Raw genomic sequence first — 13,734 nt, forward strand, 5'->3', positions numbered from 1 at the left:
TCCACAGAGAAGATGGACATGAGGTATCAAGATAGGTTTTTCCATAGCCCAGTGTACATGGAAGTAGTTCTGTTAGCAGTCACATTTCAGACCAAAACTGAGGAGTATCCTAACCACTCTATAGAAGAACTCCCTTCCAATCCAGGCTGCTTGAGTAGGGCTTAGAAGCCAGATGTAGAAGATAATTGATAAGGAATTGCATCCATAAAATAACCAAACTGTCTTCTGCAAGAATCCTGCCCAGCTGAATAGGAGGACTCTCTCAAACATCTTCAGTGTGTGAACACACCTCAGCAGCACCCACAAACACACAGCGTCCATCTGTCAGCCCCTTTTCAGTGCTCACCACTGAGAAATCACAAAGCACAGCAGGCTTTCACTCCAGCCGGAAGATCACTTCAGCAGCAAGCTTCCTGTGAACTGCTCATCCCTTTCCCAGTGGGCTCAGGACAAAACACACTGGGGAGGAAGGTAGAATGAACAAGGAAGGCCTTCTAGTTTATAGCACCAGTTAGCTGTACATTAAAGGGAACAAATGATCCAGATTTCTGATAACATGATATCATCACCTGGATGGCTTAAGAAATAAATGAATAAGGTGGCAAGATGTTGTTTGACTCTTAGCTTATCATTCCTTCAAGAGTAACAAATGCTGGTGCTGTTACAGCAATGCTTTATATTGTGCTCATTCAGGATACAGGAGGAAAAATAAATTGGAGAGGCTGCTGGCAAATATATACGCCCCCATTACCTTTATATTGTAAAGAGCTGATTGTTTAAAAGAAGCATAGGCTGCCTCAGAATTTTTTTTTTTCCTAGTTACTGATATTAGGCTGGGAGAAAATGGCAACTTTATTTTATTTTCTTTATTTATTTTCCATGGGGAGAAGGAAAGAGCTCATCTCTTTCTTTATTTCCCCCAACTGCAGCCCTGGCTTACCTCAAAGCCTAGGCTGGCTGCACTCCTTCAGGAAGGCACACCAGAGCTTCAGCTCAGGGAGAGGGCCAATACAGAACAACTGCATAAGTGAGAATAAGCATAATTCCTGTCAATTGACAAAACTAATATCTCTTTGTCATGAGCCACTGACAGGTGGTCAGCTCAGCAGAGCCTTTGCCAGTGTAACATCCAACTCTCAGCTACACAGAAGAAGGGAAGATGCTTGCATGGTCTTATTTCCTGTTACTGCACAGAAATTCCATGTATCCAGCTCTATAGCAAGCAGAGATTGAACTCTTGTCTCTTTAAATGTGCAGTACAAATCTTAATTGCTCTTTCAAGACTTGTTAAAAACAGGAAAAGAGGTCAAGGCTTGGTCAGTAAAAACATGCCCTCTACTTAAACTAGCACTTGATATAATTTCAGCTAGATAAGACCAGCTCTAAACATCAAGATTGGCTACACAGAGAAGTACAGGAGGGCTGACAGCTATGAGGCTTGAAGTTCTCTAGGGCCGAGCCAAGCAGCTCTTACAGAGATCTCAATTCACTGACTTTATCTCAACTGAACTTCTCCCATCTCAGCTGACTCTTCTTAATTGTAAAGCTCATCTCTTCTGGGAATTGACAGCATTCATCTGAAAAAAAGATTCTCTTTAAATACAGACAAAGGAGTTTCTTGCTAAAATACTTGTCCAGACTCTTGCCTGTCTTCCTCCTGCTCTTGGCTAATGTTATGTCATCCCACCTACTGCATATTCAGGTCATTTCCCCATGCCACTGCCTTGACAATAACCCTACAGTCTCAGCACTTCCCTCTGACAGATAGAACTCACTTCAGCATTCCCAGCTAACAAAACTCTACAGAGACTTCCATATCACTATGAGCCTAACACTGTATCAGTTGTATCACCGCATTTTGAAGTAGAACTTCCTCCAATATTCTTCCATACACCATCTATATGTTTCAGAAATACAATTCATCATCCAGTTTCAAATCACTGTAGCTCCCCTTTCCCCCTTATGGGAAAGGCCCAAAAGTTTGCCCTGTTCTGAAAACCCCACCTAAAAGCTGATCAGGTTTCCCAACAATTGTTACTTGGTGTGGATTGAAAGCTTTCTGTGGTGGGAACTTATTACTGTTGAGGAGAAAGGCTGGGTGTTCTGTACAGCCCAGCAACAAGCACATGATGAATGGTGCTGGCATAAAACAACACAGATCTACAGATAACATTTAGAAAACTGACTATTATTTAAAACAAAGGTACTTAAGTGTTCTTGTACGCCTAGCTCGGTGCTGGAGCTCAATCTACAGGAAAATAGCCACTTTTCTAATAACTCTGAAGAAAAGACTGCTTAGATCTGCCAAGTTATAAGAAGCAAAAACTGTGAGATAACAGCAGACTGGGCACCCAAAAATGGGAAAATGACTGCATGTGCCCAAGAAACTACAAAAGGAAATGAGTACATCCAACACGGTGTGTTTTCTCACACACTAGAATGTAAACCCAAGCCCTTTCTGTGCAGACAGAGCAGGAAAATTCATTGCCCTAAAGAAGCTGCTACATGAGCAGAGCTCTGCACCCACCCAGGTCCCTCGGGGCAGATGTACACAGCCCTAAGAAAGAGCTTGCAGGGCACTGCAAACACTCTGCCTCCCTGGCTGCCTTCCTCCCATACATGTCTGCCTCACAGATGGCAAGTGGCCAAGAAACAGATTGTCTGAGCACGCCTGATGGTACACAAAAGTCACCAAGAGCCACAGTAAGCTACTGGCATCTGGGGGGAGCCCCTCCCTTTTGCTTGAGGATGCTCTGTAAACTTTGTCTTGCAGAAGCCTGAAGGCTCTCTTCAAAAGACGGCCTCGATACATCCAGCTTTCTGCAGGGCCAGATGGAAAGTCTCAGTCTCTCCATCTGTGGGCTCCAGGCTTCGATGATCAAATCTACCATCAGCCGCTACCTCTGTGTGCTCCACTGCATCCCGTGTCAGATGTGTCTGAACTACCTGTTTCAGTGGGAATACTGCTGGCTGCTTAAAATCTTAAGCAGATCAATTAAGACTACATTAAAGCAGATTTGGCAAAGAGCTCGAGTTACATGCAATAACAATTGCTCTATTCTGAAAAGTGATTGAGTAAAAATAGCATCTTCTTACTCATCTGCCGTGTTCTGTGTGCATCACAGTCATGTGCTGGCTTTTTCTCTTTGGAGACAAAAAGCAGGCACAGGAGAGACCATCCAACCTCTACATTCTTAGAAAACTTTCTAATGTCAAATACTTGCAAATATGTAAGCTCTCTTTAATGCACTCATGCCACAGGCCTAGCTGCACAATGCTAGGAGCTATGTCCATACAAACCACTTACCATTCCCATCATAGAATGCCACTCCCTTAGGAAAGAAGTTAGTCCATACAGATGGAACATGAACAAACTCAGGTCAGACACAGCAAGGACCCTATATAGGGGATCCAAGTATCAGAATCACAAAGACTGAACAGATCTTTCCAGAAGAGAGCATCCAGCAGGACCTCAGAACAGCAGCTCTCACTAGACTTCACCTTTCCATTTTCACTTCCTTCAACTGATTCGGTCAGCTGAAGTGAGACATTCACATAGAAAACAAGTTTCCAGACAGAGAATGATGCTCACATTGACCAAGTAAGCCAGAAGGATCTGCATCTCTTCCCAAATTTCTGGAAGCCATGTTCATCTGCCTTCTCAGTCAGCTCCTAGTTTTAGAAACTGACTTTTACCCACTGAAATTACTTCTCCATACATTCAACTAATATAAACTAGCACGGTTCCATTAGCCCATTACTTTGGACCAGCTGAAGCTGTAATCAAAGTCCCATATGAATCCAGCCTGGTACTTATGTCACTATCTAGCAAATAGTGTAGGCAACCCACTGACAAACTGCCTTCAGGATCTTAGTGTTGCCCTGATCTCCCTATCTAGTAGTATCTACATCAGTAGTATCCACACACAACCAAGAAGCCCAGGTCATTCAGGATCTTTTTTCTACTTCAGTACAGGTAATGTGGGCTCAGCAGGGCTGAGCTGTGGGGAGTTCTGCAAAATTCTGCTACTGATGAGCTGCACCAGGAGGTTTGGGTTCAACACTCACACATGGACAGCCAGACAAAGTGCAAAGCATCTGCAACTGTGGAATTACCCCCCCGAGGTACCAAGCCAAGCACCACTACACACTATTCTTTCTCAAACTACATTGCAAGTGCTCCCACATTTTTGACAACTTTCCTACTGGAAACTACCTGTTCATCTTTTATATGGCAATATCCACTTCCCATTTCTTATTCCTTAGTTCTGACAAAGCTGCTAGACAAAGAGGTTTCTGTTCCACCTGCTCTTCAGGAAGCAGCCTGCACACTGTCACTACACCAGACAGGCCTTGGAGCCCCAGCAGTGCAAGCTCTGCCTTTTGTAACAGCAACAGGAGTGCACGATGAAAAGCAGAGACAACGGCTGAGCAGCCAAATTATTTCTGAAGCATTTTCTCATTCTATTTTAATAAACGTACAATTGGTGCAAGCTGCTCCTGAATTCACACTAGCAATAGAGGCTCATTGAAAAACAGCCCAGTTCAGTGAATAAGACAGGTCTATCTCAAATCCAGCAAGGGTATAAAAAGATAACACTGGCAAAGAAGGGGACTGGTGAGAAGGAATTACCCCAGAGCAAAATGGATCTTAGAGTAAAAATTAAAAAAGAATGCAAGTAACACACACTGCATGCTCACAAAAACATAGTTTGTATAACTGCCTGCAAAACAAATTAACAACCTCTTTCATTCATTCAACAAAAGCATCCACCAGGCATCAACTGCCTGTCATCAGCTGACTGGTGCTAACTCCAGAGTCAATACCACTGTTTGTTGCCTGCTGATGACTTGACAGTGAACTTGGAGAGGAAGGAGATCAAAAAGAAATGCCGCAGTTGGGTGAGAAACAAGTTATCAGTAGTTCCACTGTTCCTGGAGAAAATTTGTCTCATAGTCACCAGATGAATATTTCTGCTTCACAGATCAGCTCGTCACAGTCCACCACAAACCAAGCCCGTGCAGCCAATGAAGCCCAGCTCAGATGCACATAAGTCAGTACTCCTGCATCAGAGCTGCACTGTCCCAGTCGCACACTATTTATCTCTGCCTTTGCCCTGCTACACTTAATGAAAGCTGGTTTCTGCTGAACACACAGAAATTCAGAGGTTGCTCTCAACCACCTTTAAGTTCTTCAAGGTTACCCCATCCCCTGTACACATAGTGAAACTGTCTAGAAACATCTTCTCTCCTTCCCCCAGTTAAATCCTTCCCCTCCTACTGCTCACTATACCACGGCATCCTACTCCCTCCAGCACCACAGCTGGTCCACATAGAAACAAACCATTAGATGAAAGCAGGAAATTATTTTGCCAGAGGGAGATCCAGGAGAAAGCTTCTATTTACACACATTAAAAATCTTCTTTCTTTTCTCTTCTGAAACAGCATTATGAAAAGTCTGTCCCTTCCTTTTACTAGATTCTTTGCAGAGAAGCAAATCAATTCAACTAAAATCCCCTCTACAAAAAAGATAAACACAACAACAAAACCACAGCAAACCCACAGAAACAGAGCAGAGAAAAGCAAACACATAGGGGAATGGAGAAAAATAGTGATATTAGTGTTTGACTCAAGAGTATTAAGGCATCAAGGTTCCATGTTAGATAGAACTACAATAAAGAAAGGCTACAGTCCATGCTGAACATCTTCCTCAAGCCCTATTCCTACTCACAGTATCATAGACTCACAGAATGGCCTGGGTTGAAAAGGACCACGATGATCATGTAGTTTCAAACCCTTCCCCCCACCACTATATGTAGGGCTTCCAACCACCAGACCAGGCTGCCCAGAGCCACATCCAGCCTGGCCTTGAATGTCTCCAGGGATGGGGCATCCACAACCTCCTCGGGCAACCTGTGCCATTGTGTCACCACCCTCTGTGTGAAAAACTTTCTCTTAGTATCTAACCTAAACCTCCCCTGTCTCAGTTTAAAACCATTCCCCTTTGACACTATCCACCCTTGTAAACAGTCGTTCCCCCTCCTGTTTATAAGCTCCCTTCAAATACTGGAAGACCGCAATGAGGTCTCCCCAGAGCCTTCTCTAAGCTAAACAAGCCCAGTTCCCTCAACCTTTCCTCATAGCCACATATTCCCTGTAAGCATTCTCAGTTGTGTAACTGAATGCAGAGGTGACTTCAGCACCCACTCAGGCCTGCTGCGCATCTGCTGGCTTCACTCAGGAGCAGCACATACAAGGAGGAATTCTTGCTGTCCAAAAAGGAATATGCTCTTTAAAGACAAGTTTAATTGATGGACAGATGTTGTCAGTGATAGCAACTCCCTTACCATCCACTTTGTAGCCCTTCAGCCACAGAATGCCTCTGGCAGGAGAACGAGGCCACTGTGCAGAGATGAGGGAACTATACTAGTGGCTCATGCCATGGGCAGGTAAGGGTAAAATATATAGAGCAGATGTGCTTCAGGCTCTCTAAATGTTTGTTGGACTGGACCATCTTCCATTCACTTTGGCACTGCAGTACAGCCACTTCCATCTCTACCTGCTATGGGGAACCAGCATTTTCCAGGCTGCCATTTCTACAGCCGCAGCTTAAAGCATGGCCCCACTTTTATTTGCACTCCAGTCCCATTGGCTTGATGTAGCAGGCAGCTCCTGTTACGATACAGTATCAATTTTTATGTAGCTTCCTTTTCTCAATATACATCTTAGACGTTGCCATCTGTTCAGATTCTTGCAGCTCAGTGTCCAACTCACAACCTCCTCCCTGTCTTTCTGGGCTGCCCTGAACCAATCCTCCTCTTGGTTATTCACCGCTCCTGTAGCAAGTTATTCTGAACGCACACAAGATGAGCTAGACTTTCTCACTGAAGCGTTCAGGAAGGATCAGACAAAGTCTAGCTCTGTATGCTTAAAGGAATGCTGCAAGAGCAGTATGTATGACTTAATTTTTCCCTGGCAGGTTAAGAATGGCCTAAGGTTGAAGGCTGTACCCAAGGCAGTGGGTTAGAAACATATTATTTTTAATTACTTTTATCCTTAAAAATCCAGTGCCCTCATTGTTCTGCCTTGTGAATTAGTTCCTTCTTCACCTTCTCCAATCAATTCTCTTCATGGCCATCTCACTTTCAGCCAAAGAAATCTTCCCTCAAAGCACACCCCAGATCTCTAAGCAGCTGAACACCCTGTTCTGCACTATTTCCAGTATTTTTTGGGGTGTGGCAAGCAAAACTGCACAGAATATTCAAAATACAAGAACAATATGCAATTATTTTTTCTAAAAATGAACAAAAAACCCCCACGTTTCTTGCTTTGTTTTGAGCCCTTCCTCATATTTCTATTTGTTATTTTGATGTACAACAACCAGATGGTTACAGAAGACTTCGAGATTACTCAATTTTCTGGCCCTTCTCTCCATCTTTGCCTTTGGCACATTTCAGAATTACATTCTCTGCGTGCTTTGAGCAAATAATTGAATGATGAGTTGTTCAGCTGTTTATTTTCAAGACTAAATATCTGTATCCAGTCAAAGGCAACACCTTTCATGAGCAATAGCTCACCATGGGATTGCTCAGCCCAAACTCTGAGGATCTCTTTTCCACAGAAAGGGGAGCCCCTGCTTGAAAGACAGCATCCTCTGAGCAAAAAGAGAGAACAGAAAGGTGAGACAGGGCAGCATCCCTGACCTAGAAACTCAATGTGCAGGGCACAGAGCAGCAGCCCTCTAACACCTCTGCAAGCTAATTTTATCACTTGGGAAGTCCAATTGACAAAACAGTAACTGAAAGCAATCTCCAGGCAGTTCCATTTGCACTCACTGGTAAGCTCTCACTGCTCTCCTCCCATAACCCCTGTGACCAAGCAGCTCTGCAAAGTCCAAGACAGAGGCTCTATATAGCTTGCCCTGGCCTCATACACTGAGGAACAACATGACACAACCTCCTTTATTTACCTACTTTACTTGGACATCTCAGAGGAAAAAAGAAAACCTCAAGAAATTCCATTTGATAAGTTCCATTTAAGCAATAAACATGGGATATTACAGTGCAGGCTTTGTCAGTGCTTTCAAGTAATGCGCATCCATCTTCTGTCACTAGCCTTCCTTCTTTCTATTCTAGAGAAAGCGAACTTTCAAAGCACCTTTTCTTCCCTTCACTCATAATTCATCATCACTACCACTAAATAAGTTTTATCCGTGTGTTGGGATTCCATTGCATTGAAACGGCCAATTTATATCCATGTATGTTCTCCTGAAGCTATGGAATCTTCAAGACATATTTAAGGCTAAGAACTAACACTCATGGACTAGTATCTACATTAGTTGACCTGAAAGCACTTCTGAGTTTTCTGGTGCACTCTTATGCTGCAATCAGATCTCATCCAAAGAAACACAGCCAGGCATCAAGGCTAAACTATCTTGATTCCTGACTAACATGGGTTCACTTCTGTACAGAGGTAGAGGAAAATGACTGCAAAACCTGCAATCACTTACCACTCAGTCTAAATACACCCAAAGGGACTTTAGCATAAAGCCATTTTCTGCAGCCACAACTTAATTTTGGGCTATCTGATTGCCACAATGGAACGCACCTCCTGAACGTCAGCTTGCAGTCTCTCCCTGCATGATACCCAAGTAGAGTACCTGCTCAAGATGAGAACTTGCAATCCAAAACAGACTCCTGAAGTTGTGCTATTGCTGAGCTAGATAGAAGGGTATGGATGTTACAGACCAGCAGGAGGGCTGCCAGGTGAAAGGGGGTGAGAGAACTGCTGATGCACTGTTACAATTGTCACTATGTTACAATGAGAAACAGCATAAAGGCTGCAGTTCAGTTGCACTGCCTGTCCTGTGTATCCCAGTCCTAGTAATCTCTTCTACACCTCTGGTCCTACTCATCTCCTCTGTTGCAATCTGCAATCCAGATGGAGAGGTAGAGACACATATCAGCCCTGTCTCCAACTGGCAGCTCTTTCCAAGCCACATTTGAGTCCCTCAAGCTAAGGAGTGGTTAGAAACTATTACAGAAAACATGAGCAATGGAGGCAAACTATTTTTGAATGACAGGGTCTGTGACTTCTTTGCTCAGCAGGCAATTAAGTGTTCTGAAAACCCATCTGTTAGATCAGATTCCATGGAAACTTAGGTGTGTATGCATTTAATCTGAGCCTAGACTGGGTCTAGGAATAAGGCAATGTTGAATAACTGAATACTTGTTGAGACTGCTGTACTTTGGAGCACACCCTAGAACAGCACCACACTAAAATTTGCTTCAGAGCTGTCCTTCTGATGGCCCTGAACTCGCTTTAGCATTCTCAGCAGAGTTGGCTTTGCAAATTATAAACTTATTGTATCTCAAGTCTATGAAGAAACACACAGCAGCACTTGGAAGGCCAATTGCATTGTGGGCTGCATTAAAAAAATGGGTGGCCAGCAGGGAGAGGGAGGTGATTGTCCCCCTCTACTCAGCTCTTATGAGGCTCCATCTTCAGTACTGCATCCAGGCCTGGGGCCCCCAGTACAGGAAGGACATGGAGCTCTTGAAGTGGGTCCAGAGGAGGGCCACTAAGATGGTCAGAGGGCTGGAGCACCTCTCCTATGAGGAAAGGTTGAGGGAACTGGACTTGTTTAGCTTAGAGAAGAGAAGGCTCTGGGGAGACCTCATTGTGGCCTTCCAGTATTTGAAGGGAGCTTATAAACAGGAGGGGGAATGACTGTTTACAAGGGTGGATAGTGTCAAAGGGGGAAATGGTTTTAAACTGAGACAGGGGAGGTTTAGGTTAGATATTAGGAGGAAGTTTTTCACTCAGAGGGTGGTGACACACAGGAACAAGTTGCCCAAGGAGGCATCCAAGGCCAGGCTGGATGTGGCTCTGGGCAGCCTGGTCTGGTGGTTGGTGACCCTGCACATAACAGGGGGGTTGAAACTACATGATAACTGTGGCCCTTTCCAACTCAGGCCATTCTATGATTCTGATTATCTGCTGGAGCTGACTAAGCCCCAAAGGCTTTCCACCCAGTCAAATTGCTAAAAATCAGGACTGCTTGGACAGATGTTGCTTACAGGCTGAAGATAACCTCAGTCCTGCAGCAGTTAACCTTGGCTCCATACCCCAGAACTGTCCCATGTCCTGTGAGTCTCCAGTCTCCTTCAAAATCACCCAGGAACAAGGCCAGAGTCTGTCATTTTATGTCAGCAAGTCACCACTTCTTAGTGAAAAATGTTCTTTGGTAGGCAGATCCAGTGCCTCAATAGCACAAGAAGAGCTATAGTACAGTAGAGAACTTATTTTCACATCAGCTTTCAGGAGGAAACTAGCAGTGAACAAACACCTATACTTTCCACAGGCTATGCACAGAAGATATTAGACTAACCTTCACTAAATGTTTACTAGGAAGCAATTCCCTAATATAATTAACACTTTTTCTTTTGCTCAGGAACCTCAAAGATAGCACAGGTCAGAGCTGCAGGAGATGGGAAAGAACTGTGTGGGATTATCTGCAGGCATACATTATCGGGTGGGTGCTGTCAGCCTCTTTCTTTCCTGAGCAATAAGCACTGTGGGGGAAATCACCGTGTCTTTCTTCCCCTTTACCTCTGCTGCACAAGAGCAAAAAATAAAAAAAATAAAAAAAATAATATTTCTGAGAACACTGTCGCAGGGATCAAAAGCCTTTTTCTACAGGCTCTGACCTAGTTCTTTCATTCTTACTAGAGGGAAGAAAACACTTAAAGGAACATTGTCAAAACTGTTAGGTTTAAAAATAGGCTTACCTTGGCAGTGCTCCCATCTAGATGGGCTCATACTAAGGAGCACAGGCTCCTTCCCCATGCAGACACTGATACATTCATCCATCCAAAGCACTGGTACACTGCAGCCCAAAGGGCCACCAAGCCCACGCACTCTCTTCTGAGACAAATACAGTGACCCACATTCAAACTCCATTTTGGCTGAATCCCTCTCAACCCCTGCTCAGGTATGTATATCACGTAATATCTCGAGCCAAAGAGCTCGAGAATCCTCCAGATTCCTATTTCATATTTGCAAATCTATCTCTGTCAACTATCCTGGTAAAAGATTTGTTTTCTTTAAGTAAACTGCAAGATATTGTTGCCATAACCAAACTCCAGCAGTTCATTCAAAGACAGCACTGAAAACAGTCAAATTTGAGGAAGATTTCAACAGGTTGTTAATACAAAATCAGACTCTTTCAAAGATTCTCCACAAGCTAAACATCACAAAGTGTTTTCATTTCAGCCACATAGAGCATTTCTGAACTGAAAGGGGAAAAACTGTCCCTGGGTTCGTGGCCGCAGCTGAGGAATGGGCGTTTTCCCCAGAACAATAGCAGGGGCAGAGCTGGCCAGGCAGCGGATGCTGGCTCCAGCAGGAACTGCCATGCTCCAGGACCTGCGGTTCCCTCGTGCCCCAGGGACAAAACCTTTTCTGCCAGTAGTGTGCCAGACATGGGTCCATGCAAGAAGTGGGTTGGCCCAGCAGTGTAAAAGCCTTGTGGCACTAAAAATAACTGAAGACCCAGGAAGGCTACACAACCTTACTTAAGCCAGGTTTTCAGGGTTTTCCTTATTCCCAAGCTTCTAGAGCTGATGCACAGAAGGTTATGCCCTCAAGTTCCCAAGCAGCAAAGCAGGAAAACATTCCCCCCCCCTCCCCCCAACAAAAACAAACAAATCAACTAGAAAAAAGAAACAAAACAGTTTGTGTTTCCTGACTCTAAGACATTTTGAGTTCAGTAAACTGGCATTTTCCTACAAAACTCTTCAAAGAATTCTACAGCTTGACTTTTGATAGAGTATGATCCAAATGCTGCAGTGACAGGAGCCATTAGAGACAAGTAAACTCAGCTCCCCTAAGTTCCGCATGTTACCTGCCAAAAGGCACAGTTCACAGAGAGAGCAGAGCCCACACCCAGGAGCTCGATACCATGGAGCATGCATTAAGATAAAAGCATGCTTTTAAGCACCTCCAACAAAGCCGTGTGGTCCCAAAAGAATCCTAGGGATAAGAAAAGAACATAGATTTGCATGAGCTATATTCACAGAAAGTAGTCACAGCCACACGGCCACCCGTGCTGAAGAAGTAAGTGGTCATCTGCTTGTACTAAGGGGTACAGAACTGTACAGCAGTCCAAAGGCAAAATAATTGAGGGAAGAAAATCAAAATGAAGGTAAAGCAGCACATAGAAACAAGAAGGCACATTCTGAGAGCCCACAGAAGGGATGCATTTGGAGAGAGGAAATGGGATGAAGGAGTTAAAGAGGAAACAAATCCCAAATCGTCTCAAGAGGAAGGAGAGGCACTGCTTCCCAAAGGTTTAGCAGAGCTTTTCTTCATTAATATTTACAAAGCTTTTAGAGCCTGAGAAGGAAGGCACTGCAGATACGACAGGAATTATTTCAGACCTGAAAAAAATCTAGCAAACAGACTGACGAGGACTTCAAGTGAATAAAGAAGGATGACATTAGAGAGCACACCGAAATAGGGGTTGCTACTAGCATGTGAGCCATCTGGTGCATGGCAGCCCATTTCACTTACTTACCCACTATCAGGCACACATCCTCAGTTCACATAGTTAAGTTTTTGCCACAGGATGAGAAGCACTTCTACTCCAGATCATTACCTTCTTTCCATCATTATACATCATTACAACCAAAATACGTTACTCAATAAAGCACACTGAGCATAAAGAACCTGCATGTCTTCAAGAGAAGCTGAAAACTTAGGATGGACAACTTCAGATGAACACAGATGTCTACTGAGATGCAGTGTTTTGTTCACCTTCACTGGAGCTTGCTTAGCAACCTGGTTTACGAGGATGTTACTGCCTTCAGCAGGCCCAACTTTCAGCTTGACCCTCATTTGTGCTGCTCACTTCAGTACTTAAGACAGCTTCAGCATCGCTGTCACAATGTGGCATGGCCTCAGATGGAAGCACAGATCTCAGCCCACCTGAGAAAGGAGCTGAAGGAAGCACAGATCTCAGCCCACCTGAGAGAAGCTGAACGAAGGCTACGAAGGCTGCTTGAAATTGAGCGCAACCCCCCCCCCCCCCCCATACCCCAAATTATGCACAGGAGGAGCACAGGTGGCTCTTTCTAACACTCTATACCTCTAGAACTGTCCTGCAGTCACAGAAGAAAGCAAGATGGGACCTGAAGCCAAGAATTCTCAGTGCCTCAGGGAAAACTGAGAGAAGTTCAAAAGCAGCCAGCAAGAGGGGATTGCCATGTCCCATCCACCCGGCCACATCCCTCCCTTAACACCCCAAAAGGAGCAGGACCACCTGCCTAACACGCTGCAGGAGCCGGCACCCAAGGGGTGACCCCGCCGGCAGCACCCCGGGGCAGGGCACCGCGCCAGGAGCCGGGCTCAGCCCTGGGCTTCGGCGGCCGAGGGGAGAGGGAAGCGGGCACGCAGCCTCGGGGCCCCGGGCTCGCGGCCTCAGGGCACGGCGGGAGGCGACGAGGGCCGGAGCTGCTGCGGGGAGAGGCGGCGGGCCCGGAGGGGAAGTAGCCGCGCTGCCATCGCCGGGCCGGCCGGACAGCCGAGGTGAGGCGACACGGGCGGCAGAGCGGGACCGGAGCCCCGGGGCCGCCCCCTCACCCTGCGCCCGATCGGCCCGGGCCGGCCCCGCCGCAGGTGAGAGCCCGGGGGAGGAGACGAGGGAGGGACCCCGAGGGGAGACGGCGATGTGGT

At 45.4% G+C, this 13,734-nt stretch overlaps 1 protein-coding gene across 2 annotated transcripts in view; it reads right to left on the bottom strand.

Annotated features, from left to right (window-relative positions):
* SAMD12 (sterile alpha motif domain containing 12) overlaps positions 1–13,734 on the bottom strand; it is a 168,413-nt gene that overhangs the window by 154,531 nt on the left and 148 nt on the right. The window contains exon 1 of one of the 2 annotated variants that reach the window (XM_032442891.1): positions 11,906–11,990. The exons of the other annotated variant lie outside the window; for it this stretch is intronic. Within the exon in view, the coding sequence (XP_032298782.1) occupies positions 11,906–11,975 (70 nt within the window). The 5' untranslated portion in view covers positions 11,976–11,990. Of the gene's footprint in view, positions 1–11,905; positions 11,991–13,734 lie in introns of those variants that run through there. 2 annotated transcript variants of the gene reach the window in all.

This window comes from Coturnix japonica, chromosome 2 (assembly GCF_001577835.2).
Source record: "Coturnix japonica isolate 7356 chromosome 2, Coturnix japonica 2.1, whole genome shotgun sequence".
In the NCBI taxonomy this organism is placed as follows: domain Eukaryota; kingdom Metazoa; phylum Chordata; class Aves; order Galliformes; family Phasianidae; genus Coturnix; species Coturnix japonica.